General features: G+C 39.1%; 2 protein-coding genes across 7 annotated transcripts in view; one reads left to right on the forward strand and one right to left on the reverse strand.

The window, feature by feature from the left end:
- Positions 1-741: 741 nt before the first annotated feature.
- Positions 742-23,757, reverse strand: KIF11 (kinesin family member 11). Of its 6 annotated transcripts, none has more exons than XM_071439137.1 (23): positions 23,710-23,757; positions 16,938-22,473; positions 13,770-13,902; positions 13,573-13,670; positions 13,414-13,492; positions 12,951-13,136; positions 12,745-12,869; positions 11,282-11,372; positions 10,782-11,024; positions 10,565-10,660; positions 9,869-9,957; positions 9,290-9,377; positions 8,314-8,502; positions 7,195-7,402; positions 6,775-6,947; positions 6,389-6,511; positions 5,638-5,796; positions 5,103-5,242; positions 4,198-4,477; positions 2,862-3,084; positions 2,486-2,640; positions 2,053-2,166; positions 742-1,350 (listed from the first exon to the last, which is right to left on the reverse strand). In XM_071439137.1, exons 2-23 carry the CDS (start codon positions 17,015-17,017, stop codon positions 1,228-1,230), a joined length of 3,195 nt encoding a protein of 1,064 aa, XP_071295238.1. In that variant the 5' UTR covers positions 17,018-22,473; positions 23,710-23,757; the 3' UTR covers positions 742-1,227. The 6 variants fall into 6 exon arrangements, with proteins under 6 accessions (XP_071295238.1, XP_071295241.1, XP_071295239.1 ...); XM_071439140.1 differs by lacking the exon at positions 23,710-23,757 and adding an exon at positions 22,939-23,215 and having other exon boundaries at positions 22,328-22,466; XM_071439138.1 differs by lacking the exon at positions 23,710-23,757 and having other exon boundaries at positions 16,938-21,387; positions 22,328-22,932.
- IDE (insulin degrading enzyme) overlaps positions 23,477-23,775 on the forward strand; it is a 53,759-nt gene continuing 53,460 nt past the window's right edge. Inside the window, exon 1 of the mRNA XM_071439147.1 lies at positions 23,477-23,549. The gene's annotated coding sequence lies outside the window, so the exon portion shown is untranslated. The remainder of the gene's footprint in view (positions 23,550-23,775) is intronic.

Below are 23,775 nucleotides of genomic sequence, written 5' to 3' on the forward strand. Positions count from 1 at the left end.
AGATTTTTCATCCTATTCAGCTTTGGTGTGGCCTCCAGATACCTGGGCCAATGGAGCAATGATCAGCAGATCACTGCCAGCATTGCAAACAAAGGACAACACAACTTTGAGGGCTACTTTAGAAAAAGAGAAAATGTGAAGCAGCATCTGAAATTCAAACAGCTGCTAAGGAAAGCAGGCTGTCCCCATGCAGTAGGAACCAAACAGTCAAGGCAGAGAGTTTCAAAGAGGATCAAGACAGGGAACACAAAATATGGCATGATTTCATGGATGTAAGCCTGCTGTCACTATTCCAGTTTGTTTGCTCATACTAATCCTGTCAACTCCACAGGGAAAATGTAGTAGGGTGAAAGGCTTGTGCAAACCTCTCCCACTTGGCTTAGGCTACTCAATACAGCTATGGGATCAATCTTTGGCGTTGATTTTTAGTTAATAAAGGATTTCTTGAACCATTGTGGAACCTTAACAAGCATATAGTGCAAGAAAATGGAACCTAGAGAATGGAGAATTAAGCCCATTAAGTTTTAGGTGCCAGAATTTGCATCTGCAAGTTAAGAGGAAGAACAGTGGGATTTAAACAAACAAAAAGCCCAAGACCCAGCAGTAAGACTTCACAGAATGAAGAGGCACTGAAATAAAACTATTGTCTTTTGTGAAACAAGGGAGAAAACCATCCTCTTCTGACAGCACAAGACTGATGCCATAGCTGATGTTTTAGCTAAATTAGACCTGGCACCATAAGAAAATTAGGTAAGTTTTATTCTGAGCAAAGTGCTTGTACTTTTGTTTTCCATTTATTAATTTATTTGAAGTATCACAGTAAAAACAGAGAAACTGGAATAAAAAGCAGGTATAAAAGCAGAACACTTATTTACAGCTGATTAATACATAAGATGCTAACTCATGAATGCTGGCAAAGCATATTTCCATATCCCTTTCTGGTATTTTAGAGCTACTGAGAAACAGATAATTTCTTACTTGACCACATATATATATATATTTAACATAACAGCACCATAATCTGCAGGGCTTTTTTTCCTCAAAACTTCGCAAGCTGCAACATATAAAAATGGAACCAAGGCACGAGATTGAGCAGGTAAATCTTTTGATTCAGCTTTGCATCACTGTATCACTACATAGAGACACTGAGAATACAAAAAAAAGTTGTGGCTCAGTAAGACAGTAAGATAGAAATATCTAAAAACAGGGATCTGCAGAGGATATATCTTAGTTCAGCAATCTTAAAGGATGCTTAGATTTCTGAGGAAGCTCTTCTGTCATATCCTCCATTTTGTTCTCCATTGGAGTTGCAGATTTGTTCTCTTTACCCTTTTTGAGACTTCTTTTGTGCTGGGATTTAAAGAAAATACCCAATGTTAAGAGAATACAAAGAAATCAAAGACTTCTGCTTGTGTGCAATGCAGTACATAGTGTTCTGAGAAAAAAACTTGATGTAACTCCTGAAAAAGGTTCCTAATAGGTTGCATTTACTCAAGAGATTGACTGTAGACATACAGAAGCTCAGCAGCTATTTTTAAAGGGTCCCAAAGAAGAAAATATGCTCTCCCTAGCAAGAAAACCCCTAGACTAATATACCAAGAAGTTTCCACTGATGTGCTGGTAGACCAAAAGGGTCAGAAGCAAGTAAGTAAAAAACTCGACCCCATGAAGACTTAAGAACACCAATATTTCTGTCAGGCCTCTAAGAAAATACTGCATATACTTTCAACTCTCCCATTAACACATGTCTAGCAAATTATGACAATTTTCTTTATGGAGGATTATTTGCTGAGGAGTTTTCAACTGTCTGCCCAGCTTGTCAGAAATCTGCATTATTTTATCCACTATTAACTGCTGTCATAATCTGCTGTTACTTTAGCACAAGGTTAACAAAGCATTATCTACAGGATTTGAACAAGTTGTGAGACTACCCTGAAATGTAAGAAGTGACTTGAAACTACAGCACTGTTACTGTATTAAAGTAATTTAATATTATTAAAGTAATATTTCTTCTCAAATACACAGCTGTTTTGCTTATTCTGAGGAAGTTACCTGGAAAAAAGGAATGCCACCATTTGTGTGGCAATATATATTTGCATCCATTGAGTATTTGTCACAAGCAAGGCTTTCACTGGGTTCTTGCAACACTCCTTCTTCCAACAGGTCCTAAAACAGAAGTTTTCCAGAAAGATGTCTTTAATGTCTGAATTTCCTTAATGAATGTATTAAGAATGATCATATCTATAAAAGACATGGAATTTCTATTTTTGAAAAACAAGAAAGAAATCTAAATTATTAATATCACTGCTTATTTTTCAAGAGCTGGTTTTTGTGAAGAGCTCAGCACATTTGAGTCCAAGTACTCTGTAAAACACAAAGGCTACAACAGCCCTGGGGCTCCAGTCAACTCTCCAAAAGGGCCTGGAAAAACCTCAAAGATGTGAAATATTCATTCAAGAGCCTCATTTGCCATTTATATACATACCTGACCTGCACTATCCTCCATCTCCCTTCCCACACTGCTTAGCATAGCATCAAGATTTGGTTGCTTTTGCCTCAGTTGCTCCAGAAGTAGCTGCCGGGGCTCTGTTCTCACAAGGGTGACAGGATAGAAGTAGTCTTTTCTCTGTGGAGTTGTCCCTTTAATGAAGATGATACACTTTTCAGTGTTTGCTTTAATTTCACATCCTCAATTTTACATCAACTCATTACACAAATCATGCCTTGTTCACACACCATTCTTTGCATGCATCTTAAAGGTGTAAGGCTGCCAGGTTATGTCCCCATCAACCTTCACTTATGAATTCTGGAACTCAAGTTGTTTTCTTTAAGACCATTCTGCCCCTGACCTGCTTAAATACCTGTTGGAACATCCACTTTGAGATCCTCTTGCAGGAAACCATTAACCTGAGCTAGTCCATGCTGCACTTCTTCCTTAAGTGCCAGCTTCTGCTCCACAAGTATCTCCTGATCCACCTTTATCTGATCCAGAAGGCCATTTAGCACCTTCTCCTCAGCAGCCTTTTGGCTGCCAATGTGGTCAGCAATTTCAGCTATTGCTTTATCACAATTTTCTTCATTTTTCTGAAAATGAAACAAAAGAACCCAACAAAAAACACCAAGTTAACAGGAAAGGTAAGACTATGGCCTCTTTTCTAAGATGTGGTGCAGGATTAGTGACATGACTTGAAACGAAACAACTGAGACCTCAAATTGAGTAGTTTCAGTGCCAGTTTTACACTCTCATTTTGACAGCTATCTTCAGAAGAGTCAATTTCTTAGAAAGTATGATCACTTTAGAAAGCTAGTCACAAGAATAAAGATGTCATCTGGCTCAGACCAGACTTCTCATGCTTCTATGCACAAACCCTGCACAGACTTAGGATATTCACCTGAACACAAACATCCTATAAGTACTAGAACCTTTATGCATTTGTAGGGGAAAAGGCAATTGTGTTTTCAGCCATTCCCATTGAAATTAAACTCTTGAAGTGTTCAGCAGCTGCAACAGATACAGAGAGATCTTGAGACCACAGATGCTTTTAGTTTAGAGTTGGACTTGATGCTTGGAGATCCCTTCCAACTCAGAGTATTCTGTGTGAAGGAAGTTTCGAGTGAGTTTTTACTTCCAAAAGTTTGCAAAATATTGGATTTGCCTATTTTATTGCCTATTACAACAATAAAACCAGGGTGGATGTGAAATTTGTGATGGAAATTAAAAAAATTCCCCAAAAACATGAGAGAGAAACTCTTAGATAAGAGGCCAGAATTTGTATGTACTTAAAAGGAATACTTTCTCCCATATTGATTCAATCTGACCAATAAAGTCATTTGCAAACTCCAGAAAATAGCCTGCATTTGATCACTGTGCACCTCCCAAGGACAGTACTGCAGATAAATCTTTAGAATTAAACACCACAAAGATGATGAAAAACACTCAGATTACATGTACAAGTCAGTTGTATGGCATTAGCCATGACACCATTTTTTGAGGTTATGGGTACTTGAAGTTCAAAGTCTTCCTCTTAATTTAGGCTTTTGATTTCCTCTAATTACATCTTCTCAAGCTCAGTAACATGAGTCTGCTACCAAAAAAAATCATAGCTTTGTTTTGACTAGAACTTTTTTCTCCCCTCTATAAATTCTGCAGTAAAGTTTGTCTCAGGATGTTGCATTAGACTACAAATGACTAAGTACCTTTTGTAAATACTGAAATTGCTGTTTCTCATCCTTGAGTGACAACAGGTGCTGATTAGTAAAGTTGACCATCTGAGCAGTTGTAAATTCAGCCCATGTATTGGTATGCTGAGCCACATTTTTGAGATTGGTGAGAAGATGTTGACAGTGGTCATTGGATTCTTCCAGCATTGCCTTGTTTTCAGCATTTATGCTCTTGAGCTCTTGAGAGAAATTATCCAGAGATGCAGTAAATTTGCTGTGATTGGAATTTGTACTGCTGACTAAGTCTGTAGTTTTCCTGCAACAACATATTTGTAAGAGTTTAGAGATTTTGAAAGGTAGATTTTAACACAGTATACTTTCAGAAATATGAAACCAGAGCCAGTGAAATAGCACAGTTCTACCAAACCAGTTAATTATAATATTGTTGTTCTACTTATTAAATTTGCAGCACTTGCAGCAGTAGGTTTGCTAAAAAAACAAAACCCCCACCAACCAAAAAAACCCAAAAGAGAACAGAAAGACCCTAACCACAAACCAAAAAAAAACTCCAGCAAGACCTTAAGTTATTCAGTCTGCAATTGAATGAAACGTATTGCAACAGATACATTATTATGCTTCAAGCTAAACCTTTATATGTTCTGAAGTCCAGACACTGAGGGACACTCCTCAGCATATTGCTCCCAAAATGATACTTTCTTATCTCAACATGCTTAGGAGACAAGTTCAAGGGCAAGCCTTCCAGAACTACTGTTTACTCTGGGGAAAGGCCAACTACGATCTACACTCTGTGGCAGAAGCCAGCTCTAACACACAGGCCATGCTTTATAAGCACATCAAGATGGAGAGCATCCAATTTTGAAGTTCTCTTTATATATATTTTATCTCGTGTAAGTGTACAGCAAAAAGAATGTGCCCCTTACAGGTGAACATTTTCTTGCATAGCAGTGATGGTGGTCTTCAGGCTTCCATTTCTTGTGAGTACATCATTCAGGTTCTTCTGAGTCTCCTGAGCAAACAGGTCGAGCTGGCTTTGCAGTGAAGACATCAATTCGGCTGCACTCTATCAAGAAAATTACCACAAGCTTTGCTGTTAATTCTGCACTTGTTAACAGTCTTAAAGCATACTTGAATGCCTGAATTAAAAATGCAGAAAAGGCAGAGTTTTGTAATTCTAAAGCAGAAGGTACAATTTTTGTGTAGTGAAGATACAGACACTTTCTTTTTGGAGACATATGTAAATGCACATATACTCATATACAGCAAGGGGGCTTTTGCTACATTCCTACATAAACTACTTAAAGCAGCCTAACAAAAGCTGAATAGAGTTAGGATCAAGTTACTGTCCTCCTAACATTTTTTTGTGAAACAAGTACAATGGTTTACTACCACATAAGAGTTTAAATCAAAGCAAGCAATCACACTTGGTGTTAGGATGTTCTCTTACTCTAAGGATACCTTTCTATGTGCCAACCTCGTCATTTCCACTTCTTCTTTTAAGCTGTCACAATTATGCTGGAGCTGAGCAAAGCCACCAGCTGTTTGTTCCTGTATTTTTTTCAGAGTGAGAGAAAGTTCTCCAAAGAAGGTATCCATTTCCTTTTTATGGTCCTCCATCTTTAAAAAAAAAAAGTTTTACTTATAGTTATATTTTCAAAACTTGATTTAAGAAACTGATATTTTTCCCTAGCATAACGAGATAGACTAGAATTCTAACTTGAAGCAAAGGGCTTCAATAAGTGCAGTATGGTTTACACTTATGGTTGTTAACAAGATAAAGCATCATATTTTCCCAGGAAACAAAGGGACTATAGAAAGTTTGGTATGAAGGCAGAAGATTTTTGGAGTGGTAGGACTTGCCTAAGTTGACTTTTTTTTCAGATTTCTTAATATACTCTTCCCCTTGTATTTCAATGTATCATCAAATATTTGTTACATAAAGATTTAAGCATCTGTGTTTTGCCATTCTACTGTGGCACTCAGGCAAGTGGTTGTGCCAATATGGAGAATAAGCAAATTTACCACACCCAGGAGAGGAAAAAAGTCTGAAAGAAAGTTAAAAGACAGAACTCATAGGACAAGATAAAGGGGAAAAGGCTAGACAAGAAGTGGAAACACTCTGACATACTGCAGAAAAACAAAGAACATATTATCTGTAAAGTAAATAAAAAGAAGAGCATAAGGCAAGGAGCCAGGTTATGTGCATTACCTGGTCAGCCACAGCAGAATATTTCTTCATGTTACTCTGGAACTGACAATTTAACCCCAAGACAAATTCTACCATTGGTGTCAAGCTATTTACTGCTCTTCCTAATCCAGTCTCATGCTCTTCCTAGGAAGAGGAAAAAGAAATTAAACCAGAATATGGCTGTTCTTTCATCTACATTTGTAAGAAGTTACTGTGTACATATCCACGTAATAATATGCTATTTAGTACATTACAGCTTGTGGGGGTGAAATGGGAGAGACAATTATGGTCGGGTGGTAAAGCAGACACAGGTAAAGAGCATCAGAAAAAATGCTATACATTTACAGAACCCCTTTTGATCAAAATCAGTTTCAAATATTTAAGTAGGAGTATGCAACTGTACTAACAATTAATCTCAGCAGCTCTGCTTTACAATCAAGTGATAGATTCTCATGCTGTGTTATTTTTTCAGATATGTGAGAAACTTCAGTAGACACCAATTCTTTAAGAGAGGCAAAAGATGCTGATACAATTGATGCAAGAATATCTGCTGTAGAAGAACTGGTAGACAGGAGGTCACCTGCAAAAGAAATCCAGAGTTACAAACTTTTTAAAAATTCCCCTGTAAGATAGAACTCTTTTTATTACTCATTACTTTATTGCCCCTTACAGGAAGGCTGTGGATCATCCCAGACACATCATTACTGGTGCAACTGTAATCATTATGTCACTTAAATAAAGTCACCGCTTTCCTAAAACAGATACATTTTAGGAAGTGGTCTTTGAGATTACTGCAGGATGACGACTAATACAGGTATTACACTTACCTATAAAATTTGTGTAATATGTCAACATCTGTTGCTGCTTCAAACTGTTTTCAGTAATTGAATCTTGTATTTTGCTGAATGAAGCATTCATTTGTCCTGCAAAGGTATTTTGGACAACAGCATTGTGCTGATCAACAGCCCTCTTACGGTCCAGTTTCGCATGGAGCCCAGACACATCTCTTGTCGTTTCTTCAACTGTACTTAGTAACTAGAATTTTTAAAGTTATTTCAGTAAGTCTTGAAACAAGATGTCAAGCATATATTATATAAGGAAAGGCAACAAAAATTCTGAGTTAAAGAAGTTATCTCTCTAGGAAAACAGGTATTTCCCTTTACATCGTCAAATTACCCGGGACCCTGGTGTTATATCATTTATGCTTTTAGAACATGGGAAAAAAGTTACCTACTAGAGACCATTTCTTCTGCTTTAAAATCAAAGCATTAATAAATGACTCCCTCAGTATTTAAGGAATAAAGGTATCATTTATCTCAGAATAGTAACTGAAAAATACCTGAGCACTTCAACTTTTTTCTGAACAATCTGACAGTAAATATATTCTTCAATATAGCACTAAAACAAGAGGTTTTAAGTACTAGTCCTGTGATAAACAATTTATAATTCATACAAATAGTGAAGTCCTTTTATGTAGTGAGCATAAATAATTTCTGTACCTATTTGTCTCAAACACTCCACAACCCACATGTAAAAACCAGGCATTCCCTCGTAATCTTACAGGAATCCAAATAGAAAGAAATAGTCATGGTGCCTGAAGGTACAAGTTTCATCACTTTGCAGTTTAAATAGCAGGATACACTCTCTCCCTACCTCAAGTGTGTTTTGATAATTACTTATTCTGCAAAAAACCTCATGATAATAGATACTGCAAAGCACTGGAACTCCCATGACAAACTGGCCTGAAGGAAAGTTAGTTCCAGACCAACCAGAGTGTTTAGCAGTCAGCTGTCAATACTACCACAGAGAAAGTCCTGCAATCTAATCCTAGTTTTCCATCTTAAATTCAGGTCATGTCTCACTCACATCATGCTTCAGCAACAATAGCCCATCCAACTCCCAAAAATAGGAAGCTGTTTTACATTAGGTACAAGAACTGTGACAACCTGGCTAGCTGTGCCATGAAGCTCTTGTTCAGTATTTTCCAAAACTGAAACCACGTATTCTTCTTCAGCCAGCTGAACTTTGGTTTCTTGCAGATCTTTCTGTGTTTCTTCCAGTTCTTTCTCCTTGATCTGCAAATCTGTTTTACACTGTTCAAGTTCATTTTTACTGACTCTGAATAGCTCAGTGACCTAAATAGGAAGACAATAATCAAAAAGGCAACACCACTTTTTATAAATCTGACAGTCTCATTTCACATCTCTCAAATTACATTACAATGACAGAAGGCAAATTGTCATCTAGCAATGTAACTTCAGCTGTAGGACTCCGGTCTTAAACCTAAACTACAGGTTTGTATAGTCTCTGTAATCACTGAAAATATCAAGCCAACACCATTCTCACTGTAATAATTGCTTGCTTCTCCTCTGAAAACATAAGAGCAAACTACCATTACAGCACACAGAAAAGAATTCCACTGAACAAACATAACCAGATAGACTGAGAAGAGCCAGTAAAGCTGATTACATGGAGGAGTTACATATACCAGCAAATTAATATCTACATTTCCCGTAAACAAGGAGCTCCAATTTTTGCGTAATTTGTTAAAAGGAAGCTCATGACCGCTCTCCTCTAATTCTTTGTTCCTAAGCAGATAGATACCTGTCAACTGAGATGATATCATTTTATAAGAAAATTTTTTGCTGAAAATTCAGCAAAGAAAATTATAGTAGTAGACATGAAAACAGCTTTAAAAATAAGTACTGCAATCTGCAATTTCATATACATTATTTCAAATTCCTAACTTCAAGGACTAGGAAGCTTCCATTCTTGACTAATTGGGGAACTTTAAGACCAACAACAACGAAACCAATCTTCTGACTGTTCTTTCTTCAAACTTTTTTCCTCCTTTTTACAGGAGGAATGAATTTCTTCCATTTTTTTGGCAGATTTAAGCCACAGTTGAAAAACGTCACTTACCCTTTTCACTTCTTCCTCCATGGCACTGATTTTGTCAATATACTCTGTCATTTGTTCTTCCTGGACTGTCAGCTTTCCATTAAGGGCTCTCAAGCAAGGATTAAAATAAATGAACAAATTAGTCAAGTAAGACACAGTTTCAAGATTTACACTAAATTTTCAGTAATTTTGGAAAATTCTATATGAATAGCAAGTAATTTTCACTTAAGGCAGAGAAGATTTAAGGCAATTTTCTATTGTAAACTTTCTAGCCCTATTTAAAGTGAAGTATATCAAGTTTACTTTCCTGTATCAGCGTCCACTGAAAAAAAAAAAAGGTTGCATGTGTAAATCTGCATGCTGGCTAATGCTTAGGGTAAGTTCCACACATACATAAATTCCTCAGTGCAAGCCTATTAGATTTTATCTGTGTTTCAAAATTATTAATTTTGAAAGAACAAGTTGACCAAACAGTTAAGTTTTCCTAACTATCTTCAACTCCCTGGATTAAAAATATATCTGAAAATATTTCTGTATAAGTATAGGTACCAGTATCTGAGATTTGTTGCTAATTATTTTATAGAAATTTTGCAGACATACTCATAGTTTTCAACAGACATATAGACTCCATTTTTCTCTCGAGCAGCAGCCAGGTCTCGCTTCAGACGCTCAATCTCTTCAGTGTACTCCTGCATAAAGAAACAACCACATGTAAACACGAACATTTCTATTCTGGTTTTGATATTTAGCTGAACAGATACTGCACAAAGGTAGTGCTCTACAGAAGTTTTGCATAAGCACAAGAGCAAAGCACTTCACCTCTCTTCTAAGTTTCGTATAGCACCATTTAAATTCACATCATTGACTATACGTAGAGCACTGAAACTTTCCATTTGAAGGCCATACTCGGTTGCATTTAGCAGCTTACAAGGGGAATCCCAACTTCCTTAGGGACAGAGCTACTTTACACTGGCTCTTCACTTGTACTTACTGACAAGTTCCCTTTAACTCAGGCACTTTCTAGGGAAAGTGCAAAATTGCAAACATGTAATCCCCACAGTCACAGCTAGTAGCAATAGCCCTCTGTTCAACTTCAGCCTTATTAACAGTTCCAGTATCTGCAGGGACCATGGTAATGTAAGTGCAGCTTTAGTTTAAAAGCATCAGTTCAGTAATTAAAATCACTTCAGACAAGCACAGCTACTAGTTACAGTTTCTTCTGTACAGCAAAGATTACATTAACAAGAAGTCACACCTAACCTGTAACTTAATTTTTTAAGATATATGTCTAGTTACCTTAATAAGAGCTTTTTTGGTTAGCTTCTGATTAACTTCAGGCTTGTTCATGATATTCTTTGCTCTATGGGCATATTCCAGTGTACTCAATGTTTCCTGTGCAAAACAGATGTAACACTAGGTCAAGCTGATGAATTAACTCATTTTTGTATCATTAGCAAAATTATTCCTAAAATATTACTGATTTTAGGAATAGGTTTTCAGACTTTAAATTTACCTCAAGATTTACAGATGCAGGTGAAATCGTGGCAATTATTGATGTTTTTGTCCGTCCTCCAAGAGAGTCTTGAAGGATTCTTGTGAGTTTAGATTCCCTGTATGGAATATGAGGGGCTCTTTCCACTAGAGCAGTAATAACTCTTCCAAGTGTCAGCAGAGATTGGTTGATATTTCCAGCTTCACGTGCTCTTTTGTCAACAGCCCCAGATCGACCAATGTTTTCACTTCCTGCAAGATCAACCTGAAAGGCAGGTTATGCTTCTGTCTCAATCACCCTGATGAATGCTTGCCCCAAAGTCTTGCAGAATACATAAAAGAGCTAACTAGTTTTTCAGGAGACACTGGGGTCACAAATGGGACTGATATTTTTCAGAGTGACAAACATACGTCACATCACTTTATGAGAGCAATAATTTTTCCCTTTATCAGGAAAAAACTCTAATAAACTCCAATACATGACTAAAAATTCTATCAATGACACTTAGTTCAAATACTTACCAAGTTTAGCTTTCCAATTTTAACAAGTTCTTCCCCATCTACCGTTGTTTCTTTCATATGGATGGTGATTGAAAACACAGAGTGGGAACGGCTGCAAAAGAAACCAGTTTCAGATGTTCCATTAAAGCCAAATATCTAGTTGTTATATGACTGCTGCAAGTTTTGTGCTCTTTATAGAGAATACATTTAGCCCATGAACTACAAATTACATTTTTAATACACAAAGTTATTCTGCTAAGTATAATTTTGTGTGTGTATATATGAATTTGTATTTAAAACCAGTGATGAGGCAACTGGATGACATTTGATTTATTCAATCCTATAGATTTTCTCTTATTTCAAGGAAAAGCAAGAGAAATGCCTTGGTTTTGCTTACATTTGAGTATTCTCAACTCACAAGCATCACATGAGAACTGACTTGCAAATTTTTTTTTCAGTCCTTATGATAAGAACAGTTTCACAGAATGTGAGATTAAGGAACATAACTTTCCTTATGCAGGCTAAGAAAATTCAGCAACTAGTTGAATTCAATATTAAAAATTTAGAAGTTCAATTAGTTTTTCAATCAAAAATAGTAATACAGTTTAAGATCATAGAATCATGGAATGGTTGCATCTAGCTCCAACCCTGCTACCATGGGCAAGGACACCTCCCACTAGACCAGGCTGCTCAAAGCCCCATTCAACATGGCCTTGGACACTTCTAGGGATGGAGCACCCACAATTTCTCTGGTCAACATGTTCCAGTGTTTCACTATTCTCATAGTAATAATGATTTTAGCTTGAGTTTATTCCTTTAATAAGCTTTTACTGCAGGAAGCTGACATATATAGAAAGCCATAGATGTTGAATTACACCAGTTTGACCATACATAAAACACCTCTGGCGCATCAATTTCCAAAATTCCCTGGAATCTCAGACAAAATGAGTTCTGTGTTCCAATCAGTGGTAGAAAATACCCTTTTCCTTCCACCAGTAGACAGACATGCTCAGTATATCTTGAAATTAAAATACAATACAGAGAGGGTACATTATGTACTGTTCCAGCACTGGATCACTGCTTTTCACAGTGATATAGATTTCACATCTGCAGCTCAAGAATGTGAAAGCAGTAATAAAAAGAATGCTATTTCTGACCCAGGTGCCCCTATTACATTCTATGACCTGCAACCATATGAAGCAGCCCTTATTGCCATAGAATATTATCCCCAGCTTCCACAATCTAATTTGCAAATTTTACAGAAGCTGGCTGGGGTTAAACCATGACACCCCTTCATACACCTATTGCAATCATCCCACAGCACGTAGTAAGGAAGATATTGTAACTCTGGCATTCTAACCAACATTTGATAGTCTGCCCTGTGATAGATATGATGTCATGTTTGCACTAGCTGCTTACTTCTTCAGTAAGATTCTGTTTAACAAAGAACAAAACAAGGTTTTTGAAATGGGGAAGACTTTTACCTGGAATACGCATTCATGTAAGTAGCTGCGGTTGTTCTTTTGGCTGCACCCCTTTCCAGGATTTGGTAAACTTGATTTTTGTTGTGTACAGTTACTTCTTCCAAGCCTTTAATAATTACACCCCTCTGTCAGAAATTAATACATGCTTATTATACATCTCTCAACAATTCTGAAAGCTTCAAGACAACAAATTTTGTAGCACTCACCTTATTTCGAGGATCATCAAACATCTGCAGTCTTTCTCCAACATCAGGAGTAGGATTCAGAAGATCAAAAAGCTCCTCATTATAGATTTCCAAAAGAGAGACTTTCACTGAAAATTCAGTCCCATTCTCTGTGAGTTTTTCAAATATTTGATGCAATGTACGAGGTATGATACCTGCTAGCGGATCCTATAAATTAAAAAGAAATATTTAATTTATAAATGTACTGAAAGAGATTTGGAGCTAGGGCATAGAGTTTCAACTAAACAGTCTGACTGGATATAAATAAGAATAAAGATGACCTTCCATATACAAGTCACCAAGAGTTGAGTGCAATACATGGAAGATGTTAAATTGTCCTTTTCATAGAAATGAATGAGATAACTTTCAGTTTTCCTTAGCCTTCTGGAGTTTCCAACTTTGAACTACAGTACAGACAAGAGAAATCTCAGAAGTGATAATATACCTCTTCCCAAGTATATTCTTCATTGGGTGACCGCTCCCCTTCCATTGTGAAGGTCTTACCAGTACCAGTTTGGCCATAACTGCAAGAATAAAATTAAAATGTAAACAAGAAACCAAACCACAAATAAAGTCTCCTAACGCTAATTATTGGCTTACTTACGCAAACACTGTACAGTTGTAGCCCATAATGACTTCATCCAGAATGGGACACACGACACTCCGGTATACATCAATCTGCTTTGCCTGAGCTCCAAAAACCTATTGGCACAAGACAACACATCCCATTCAGCCATACAATAATGGATAACATCACACTAGGTACTAGCTTGGTTTTGAAGTCCCCAAGCAGTAACTAACCATATCAAACGTGTAAGTCTTCCTTGATGATTTATCTGTCACTCCTCCAGTGCGGATACTGACTTCCTTTCTGGCTTGATCACAGTCCACAACAGCGTAGGAGTTCACTTTCAGTTCTGAGGCATTAAAAGGCCTAAAAGGACAGGAGTCAGAAATATCGGATTGAAATCATTCCTAACAAAAACACAAACAGATGAAGTAGCAACGTCACTCAGTTTAAGGATCTAGAATAGTAAAACTGGGCAAAAAACCAAAGTTTTAACTTTATCTGTTTAACAATTAAGAAGAAATGCCGCAATTTGGCAGTTTACAGGCCCTGGTTCTCCTTTTTTCCACTGTGAGACAATTCAGGCAGCTTTTTGTTTGTTATATACATATTTTTAACAGGCCTATAACCACTTTCAAGATCATATAGATGCTCACATAGCTAACAGGCATCAGGACATGTTCACTTGCAGGGGGCAGGAGATTAAACATATCAAACAGCTGTCTAAATAAGAGCCTTAAAAAAGCCCCAAAAAACAGTCACTATTGCATTAACTTGCATGTAATAAATCAAATGCTGATAACAAAACAGTCTAAAGCACCAAAAATACCAACAGACCCTACTAATTGCAGAACAGTAAGCAGCAATACCAGAACCTACAGGTACTGATGCACTTGAATAGTATTTAATAAGACAGACAAAACGTCAGCTTTTGTGGGGGGGGGAATCCACATTAATTTAAAGTGAATTAGTAAAAAGTAATAGTAAAACATTTAACACAGTGACAATAAAATTTTTGAACTTTAGGGTGAGCATCTTGTTTCACCACTAAGTTAATTCAAACTTGGTGCACACCATTTTCTTTAAAAGGACATTTGCCACTATTTCTCCTGAAAAGCATGGAAATGCCCTAAAAGCATTAAATCCTATTTTATTCTTCATTTAGTAGTGCTACTGCACTTCATGTCTATGCTACCTATATAGGTGACCTGAGCAGTCAGCTTGAAAATATAACTTCTACAAGCTTGTACTCTTTAAAATATCTTAACACTAGAGACACTTCAGATACTCTTTCACTTATAATGTTAAAGAAGAAAACAAAACGCAAGAAAACCACAACACATGGCACCTCGAGTTTCCTGAACCTTGTGGCTAACATTTCTCCCTCAATATATCACTGAGGCTGAAGTGTCAGATTCTAAACAGACCATGGGACACTTGGGTGCAAGATCAACCGATGACAACACAGTATCACTAAAATATTGTGCAGAGGAGCAAGTCGCAGCTTCGGGCTCATGACTGTGAAAGTAACAGAACAATGAACACATTCTGCTGTGCAACCATGAAACACTGAACCAGTCCATGGCAGGAGGCACAAGAGCCCACAGCTCTCATATTAGGGGAACAATCTAGCTGGGCTGGAGCAGGCGTACAGATCATCACCATCACACAAGCAGCTGCCTGGTGTGCCATGGAGACATTTGATCTCAAGTTCATCCCCATAGGTATGAAGCACATTATGCATATTAACAACACTAATGCATGCATTTTGAGTTTCCAAATTAATGTTTTGCCAAAGCTCAGTAAACATGCTGCTTGAAAAGGTTTATTATATGCTAAGATCGATCAGGTTTTGGAATCAGGACACCAAAGAACACAGTTGCATCTACCTTCATATCTGTAAGATAAGGACAATCTGATTGGATGCAGAAGAAAAAAGAAAGGTGGAAGAAACATTTACTAACTCAAATAAACTGAAGCTATTAAAAAAAAAAAAAAGCTCTGCAAAGGCACAAAGGCATGAACAGGCAAGGAACTTTTAAGAGGTTAGAAACTAACTCTTGACATAGCAGTTAATCTGTGAGCTACAACAAAAGCAGAACACTCCACTGTGGATAATACTAATGCTACTTTCATAGTGAGCATCATATTTAGCTAAAATAGATATTAATACTTGATAAAGCTATTCCAAACAATTAAGAGAGATAAAAACAAAACAGCTGCTCTTGACAGTATTTCAAATCAAATTGCTCCAATAAACTTATTTTCTTGCAATAGCCTTGAGTCACAACACTTTTACCAATCCCACATTTGTTTCAGAAGCTTTGTAGTTGCATTGCAAACATAAGACTAAATTGATTTTTATTTATATATTCATTGTGCACCTGCAAAAGCAAAACTCGTAAGCTTGAGAATTTGACTGCAAAAGGCATTTAAAACATAATATATAAACTAATATTTACAGGTCTGGCTCAAAAAAAACCCAACTTCTAAAGGTGATTTAAACACAATACATAATACATTACCAATATTACAGTTTCAACATACAATGCTTTAAGATTATTTAAGACCTGGCATTAGTAAGCAATCCTTTAAAACCATCTCAGAATTACAAAGAGAACCTAATTTTATGGTACATGAAATTTATTATTTCATACAAAAAACCAAATTCATCTCATCAACCAAGACATCTGGTCATTTTTAATTCGGCAGGTGACCGCCATCCCATTGTTTGTCCCCTGTAAAGCCTACATCAATGAAGTTATGTGACGGGTATACCACAGAGGGAGTAGCAGCACTTTGAGCTGTCAAAGCCTAGCGACTTCCCACAGGAGCTCACAGGAGGGCAAAATTCAGCCTGGGTTTTGTGTGTTTCGAATATCACACGAATTCTGCGTAGCTCCTCTTGAGCTTCCAGCACAGCTTCATACTGGGTATGTGCTGAATGAAGATCAGAAGCTGCAGCTTTTTGCCTTCTTAAGCTATAAAAAATCGCTCATTTTAGCCTTAGTTCCGCAGAAGCGCCGCTTCCCCGGGAGGCACAGGGGGCCGCCTCAGCCGCAGACCGGTGCCCGGAGAGGCGGCTCCCAGCGCGGTGCCGAGGCCGCTCAGGAGTACAGGGGGTACGGGGGGGCGGCTCCCTCGCCCGCGATCCCTCCGGGCGGACACACGGGTCCCTCGGAGGAGGTACCCGCAGCCGGACACAGCGGCCCGGCAGAGCCACATCTGTATAGGGCCTGTCGCACGGCGGCGGCCACAGCCCACCAGCCCCACGGGCTGTCCGGGGCACCGAGTACAGAAGGTCTGGGCCCAAGTCCCGGAGGCACCAACGCAGGACCTCCCCGGGGCTTGCCCGCAGACCGGCCCTCAACGCTCGCCCAGAGAAGGGCCGCCACGCTTACCTACACCGCACCACCACCTGGATGTTCTTGCCCTTCTCCTCCTTCTTGGTGCCGCCGCCCTGGGAACTGAAGGAAGCCATGGCGGGACGGGCACGGCACCAAAACGCTGCCGCGGAGCCGGGGCTCGGTTCGAGCGCGCGCGCCACCGCCAACGCCGCTTTGAACCGCGCACGGCCGGGCCCGGCCAATCAGCGGCGGCCCTGGGGCACCACGGGAAGGGATTTCAAATCCTGGGGGTGGCGCGCGCCGCAGCGGCAGCTCTGCCCCCTTCCGCCGGCGGCACCGTGAGGGCGGAGAGATAGACCGAGCCGGGCTCCCCAAGCCCCCGTACTGCCGGTCCTGCTGAACCGTGACACGCTACCTGCTGTCCACCCGTACCTACCGTACGGCCCGTCTGCGCCGCCAGTACCGCGAGGGGCCAACAGGACAAAGTCTGGCCTTCTCTGCGGCTGCCGCTGACACCCACGGGTCTGGGGGCAGCCAAACTCCCCGCTTGCCGTCAATCTTCCAAGGTCACATAATCCATGGAACCCTTTCTCACAGGTCAAGCCCTACGGCCATCCGTTCTTCTGTCCCTTCCAGGTCTCCAGCTGGCCCACGATTTCGTTAAACATCACGACAAATAAACACAACTCACCAATGCCTTGTGGAATTGTACTGCTACTTGGCCCGTTTAAAACAATGCCCACGTTTCTATTTACCCAGTGGGGCCCCGGCTGCCCCCTCGGCCGGAGGTGCCCCGGTGCAGGTTGCCAGGCAGACCCTACTCCCAGCCCCGCACTTCTGGCCATGCCCGCAGAACTCTGCTCTGGTCCCTCTGTGCCTTGTGCACGCTTCAGCTCAGGCAGGTCTGCAGCACAACTCGTCTGTGTAGGTCTGAATGCCACGCATAACTTCCACGTGTTTACAAGTTGGTATTGCCTTATCGAGTAGTGGGGAAATTGTACGTAAGAATGAAAATAAGTAGTTACGGGTTCAGGACAAAGCACCACGGGTGCACCACATCCATCCTTTTATTTTGAAACTACATCATGTGAACCACTTTGCCATTTATGTCACCCTGCCTTCCCTGTGAGAGCTTCCTCTAAGGCACTATTAAATGCTGTGCTAGGTGGAGATCTATGACAGGATAAGAGGTCTTCTGGGTAGAAGTGAAGAAGCAGATGTTAGAGGAGACTCAACTTGTCTGATGTGCTTTTTTCATTAAAACTGTACTGGCTCCTACAGCCCATCATCTATCTGTTACAGCCTGTAGTACTACAGTGCTTTGCTCTTGTTCTGGGGCCTTCACAATTTCTGAAATTTAGATTGCCCATCTATATAATTTTGCAGGTGTCCACCCCCTTTTTCCCCCCTAAAGTTAGCTGCTTTGAATCTTATTATACTTCTTTCCTCCATGAATTCTTAAAGTTAATAACAAATGAATCCTAACCCATAAGGCTTGCAGTAATTTTCCTGACAGTGATATGAAGCATCATCCCACTATGCTCCTCTACCACTTATCTGAAGAGTCAGAACAATGCCAGAGCCAATCAATCTTAAATTAGGTGCAAAGAACAAACAGTGAACACTAAAAATCACAACACATTTTGGTTCAGCTAAGTAAAGATTTAACCAAAAAAGAAAATAAATATAATCCCTGGCAAACATATTTAGACTACCTTCATTATTTGCTTTTTTGTGTACCATCTATGCTAACAGCAAAAATCACTTGTACCGACAGTTGTGCAGTAGCTACTGCTAGACTGAAAAGTCAAATGCAGGTATGCAAATAATCTAAATATTTACCTTTTGCTCTATACTCCTTCACATGGATCACACAAAAGAAGGCAGCACTGGAACACAAGAATTCCTCCAAATAATGCATTTTTGTTAATTTCTAAATGAACAAAAGCCATTATTTTTCCTGAAAATATAACATCTCTCACAGACACAGAAGAGATCATTCAAACTTGCATTAAAGCAATAAGAATTTATTTGATTACTGAAAGTTAAATTTGGCCGATAGCTACCTTTGCTATAGCTGTGGTAAGTGGAAAACATGTATTTCTGGTAATCAAGTTAGCTTAAAAATGCATACAGATTAACGGCTGCAAGTCTGTTTTACAAGGTCAGCTTATAGCATAGGTTGTACATTTTCTTAGACTAGGTAGAGCCTAATGATACTAATACACTATAAACACAAACTGAGTAACAGGGAGCTAGCATTTCCTGAGCAATAAAAATAAATATGAGAAAAGGGAAACAAGAATATTTAGGCCACAGTCTTAACAGTCATAGGGAGAATGACCTTTAAGAAGATGGGTAGTTCATCTGTGACAAATGTTTTATTTTGTTTAAAGAGAGAGAAAGACATTGCAGAAATCTAAATTATATAATAATACACACAACAGCAAATGTAGCAATTTCAGAAGAGGGTATTGATCCCCGCCTATGGATCAAGAAGGACAATTTTAAAGTAAGGCTTGCAAGCAAAAAGCCATTGAATTGCAGTGATATTCATAGACAAAACAAACACTGTTTTCCTAGGGCCTGTATCAAATCACCTGAGGAATGGTAGGTATGGAGGCCTGAAAAGTAGTAAAATTGTTTACATGGAACATGATTACCTACAAATTAAAAAGGTTATATAAGGTATAATAATGGAGAGATATAATTAATACAAATTATAAGGTTGGGTGAGACTTCTTCAAGGCTTAGTAACACCTGATTTGATTGCCAACATGCTACACAATATATCACCTGTATTGAGCATGTGGAGAGTTTAATATTTAATATTATCAGTGACATAGTAAAGAAAATTGCTGATTAGTTGCATATTCACATTAAAGGGGAAATCACCTTCACCTCAGATAAACATAAAGCAAATTCTAGCCTTTGAACAGCCTGACCAGTTGGCCAGTAATATTCTAAACTCTGTGTTGTCCACATACAGTAAGTTAAATAACAAGGACTTATTCTCAGAGAGTACTGCTATATTCTCAGCTGAGGACAGGGTTCCCCTTCAGTCAAGGTAAAAGGAAAACTATGTCACTGTTAAAAGAACAGAGAAAGTGCAATAAAATAAATACATTATTGTTAAAAGTTAGGGACTCAAGGCATATAACAGGATTAAAACCAGAACTGGTTTCAACTAACCAGGAAAATACACAGAATAAAAGAGTTCTTTTTTTTTTAGGCTTGTGTGCCAGATCACTGTCCAACACAGACAGTAGCACTTTTATAACTTTTTATGGTCACAGTAATAAAAAATTAGCAGTAATATAGGGGGATGTATGCATTTGTGTGATAAGCTTAGAGTTAAGCTAGTAATTTTCCATACAGTTACCTATTTTCAGTTAAGATGTGCAGCTAGATGACATCCTTTACACAACAAGAAAAGGAATAATGAATGGGAAAATTGGAAACACACAGACTGAAGCAACAGGAAACGTCTCTTTCGCCTCGTATCTTTTAACTTAATTCTTTAATTAATATAATTTTATTCATTCAGTATTTTTATCTTGGGAACAGCCAATGGACAATCCTTTTTATATATATGTCTTGTCATGAAATTGCTGCTATTTATTTTAGAGTGGAAATAACAATCATGAGTTATGCTTTTTTTCCAGCCCAAGGCCAGTTTGCTACAAAGCTCTATTATATGCAATTACAATTCGAATTTAGTCCACAATTTTATCTATGTGGAAAAGACATGCTTCCATTAGAAGCCTAACAAGACTGTACTTAAGAGTTTCACACTTACTGTGTCTCAGCTTTCAGACCATACTGTTATGTTTACAACATAAAATACTGTTTCATTCCAAATTATTTTTAACCTACCTACTTTGAAAATCACTTTCCCTCACTGTACATTTATGTTCACAGTCATATCCTGAAGAGGGATCTCTACACTGCTACTTCATAAGGTTTTTTCATGGGAGTATTTGAATAATTTCCACACTTTAAATTATGCTTAGGCTCATTTGGTCTTTTAGGCAACACCTATTTTTCTACTAGGGCAGATAAAGAAGGCAGGACCAAAAGCACCAATTGTCTATGAGCAATTAAAGTTTCATGGGGAAGAAATCTTAGTTGCAGGACCAGCCTGAGAAAGGAATTTCACTGGAAGTCCTCTTTACTTTTGCTGAGGGTGTCCTAGTAAAAATATCTTTAAAACACAGAAAAGATATCCAAAACAGTGTATGAGTGTAATTTTGGGTAGTATAAATGGACATAGAGAGGAGCCAGAGTATAAGAACACAATCTGATTTGAATAAACACCAGTGTGTCCTGGTTTTGGCTGGAATATAGGTAAATTTCTTCTCAGTAGCTGGCACAGAACTGTGTTGTGCATTGTCAACAAAAGAACAATGTTGATAACACACTCATGTCTTGATTGTTTATCCTTCATCAGGCACTTTCTTGTGTCTCATTCTCTGCCAGTGAGGAGGTGCAGGGGAAAAAAAAGCTGGGAGGGAGCACAGCCAGGACAGGTGACTTGAACTGGCCAGAGGGATATTCCACACCATAAAATGACATTCCCAGAATATAAACTGGGGATTTATATTACCAGTTACCCAGAAGGGCTTGATTGGGCCAAGGGGCAGGGTCTGGCATTGGTTAGCAGGTGGTGAGCAGTTGTAGTGTGTATCACTTATATTTTTCTTTTTATCATCATTACTACCATTATTTACTATTATTTTTATAATTTATTTTGTTTCAGTTACTAAATTGCTCTTATTTCAAGTCGAGTTCTCAATTGTTCTTATTTCAAGTCAAGTTGTACTTTTGATTCTCCTCCCCATTACACCGGGATGGGTGGAGGGGAGGAAACGGCTGCCTGATCCTTCGTTGCCGGCTGGGATTAAAGCAGGACACACCAGTGACTTTGAACAGCCGCTAAATAAGCTTACAATGGATAAAATAGGTGTAAAGTACAGTAGGCGTGACCTCTATTGCATACCTCTGCATGTTAGATGCATGAGGAGATGTGATCTTTCATCACACCACAGAAACAGAAGTGCTCGTTTTAGATTCATGTATTAGCAGACCACCAGAGTCCTGCTGGCACAGTCTACCTTGCTTCCCCAGGATTGCCCCTGTATATACCAGGCAAGATTTATAGGAAAAGGCAGGATTTATTAGAGCAGCTAAATATAGATCAGGCCAGCATTAGCTAAATATATACTACATTAGGCTAACAAACTCGCTGTTGGGACCCGAAAAGAGTAAATTGCCGGAACCTGTATAATTCTATAGCATTCACCCCTACATGACAACTGTATTAAAGCCAAAGGCAGAAGTATTTCTACTGTACATTCAATTTAACAGAAAGACTCCAATTCACAACCCCTTAATCCCCCAGCTGCTCCTGAAAGGGAAGAGACAGATTGTGAAGGGGCACTCACCCTGCAGTCCTTCTGTCAGGCACCATGGGATGAGCCTCTCTGATGCATTGGCAGTAGCAACAGGATGGAATTCAGATTTAACAGCTCACCATTTATCCTGTCCTCTTTCTGTCCAGCTTGGTCTTCACTTTTACATGCACTAGGGACTGGAAAAAACCCAGACTGCCTCAAACCAGAATCCCATGAGGACATTTTCACAGGAGTTAACATACTGTGTTAAAATTAGGCACCCACACAGTTCTAAATCCAAACAGTTGATTGAGGTGAAAACTACCAAATGCCTTGCTCCAACTAGGATGAGTTAACTTGAGAGACAGTTCCGTGCCTAAACTGAGGCCAGAAGCGTGGGTGTACTTGATGTAGGCACAAATGTTTTAAACTGGGTAGCTCAGGTAGGGGTAAGAGATCTCTATAGCAGCACAGACCTCCCTGGAAACCAGCAGATGAACGTCTACCCAAATTCCTTGACAGATTTTGTTGATTCCTGGTTGATGCTGCTGACTATATGAAACAGTGTGCTGTCACTTCTTAACAGCAATTTTAACCAAAGGTGACTAGTTTAAAGTTACTTTTGATACCTCTTCAATTCCATCTTTGGGTACAGAAATTACCTTAGGTAACTCATCTGGCCATGTCTTCCTACATTTTCATGATAGGAGGATTCTGTGAATTTCCAGCTGTGAGATACCACCTTTTATAGAAGGCAAGCAGTGGGGAAGCTAAAATCAGGCATTAAATGTAGCACTTTTTTGTCTTACTTCTTTTCCCCCTCCTAATTCTGAAAAATAAGACACAGAAAAAAATAAACACATATGAAGAAAGCATGTTACCAGAACTTCAACCAGCGGGTTGTTTTGGTTTGTTTTTTTTTTTTGGGTGGGAGGTGGAGGGTGGGGGGGAAGGAGACTTGTTGGTTGTTTGGTTTTGTGGTGTTTTTTTGGTTTTTTGGGATTTTTTGGTGTTTGTTTGTTTTGCATTTTTGTTTTGCTTTTAAATTTTTTTTTTTATTTGGGGGTTTGTTTTTCCTAGAAAGGAATTAAAGCAACCACATCCACGACTTTCCCATACGGAAATCTACCAAGGAAAGAAAAGTCGCCCTAGAACCCCAAATCTACGGGTTTATAACAGAAGTTCATCCTTATTCAGCATTTACACCTCGTACACCCATCCTGCGAGGCGAGTCCTGTGTGCGGCGCGGCGAGGCCGCGGAGCTCCACGGCAGGTGAGCGGCGGCCAGCGGGCTCCAAGAGGAGCGCCCGAAGGAGAGAGAGCTGCCGGAGGGCGACCTCTCCCTGGGGGACGGAGGATTTTGACACCCGAAATCTCTGCCTCTCAGGACGGCACTGCACCCACTCTGCTCAAATTACGAGGCGTCTAATTACCTTTTGTTTGGCAGACGCCGCCAGGGACGCGGAGCGCGGCCACCAGGAAGCGGGCGGGCCGCGACA

This window comes from Agelaius tricolor, unplaced genomic scaffold, assembly GCF_023055355.1.
Source record: "Agelaius tricolor isolate 1412-34295 unplaced genomic scaffold, bAgeTri1.0.p SCAF_13, whole genome shotgun sequence".
Lineage (NCBI taxonomy): Eukaryota > Metazoa > Chordata > Aves > Passeriformes > Icteridae > Agelaius > Agelaius tricolor.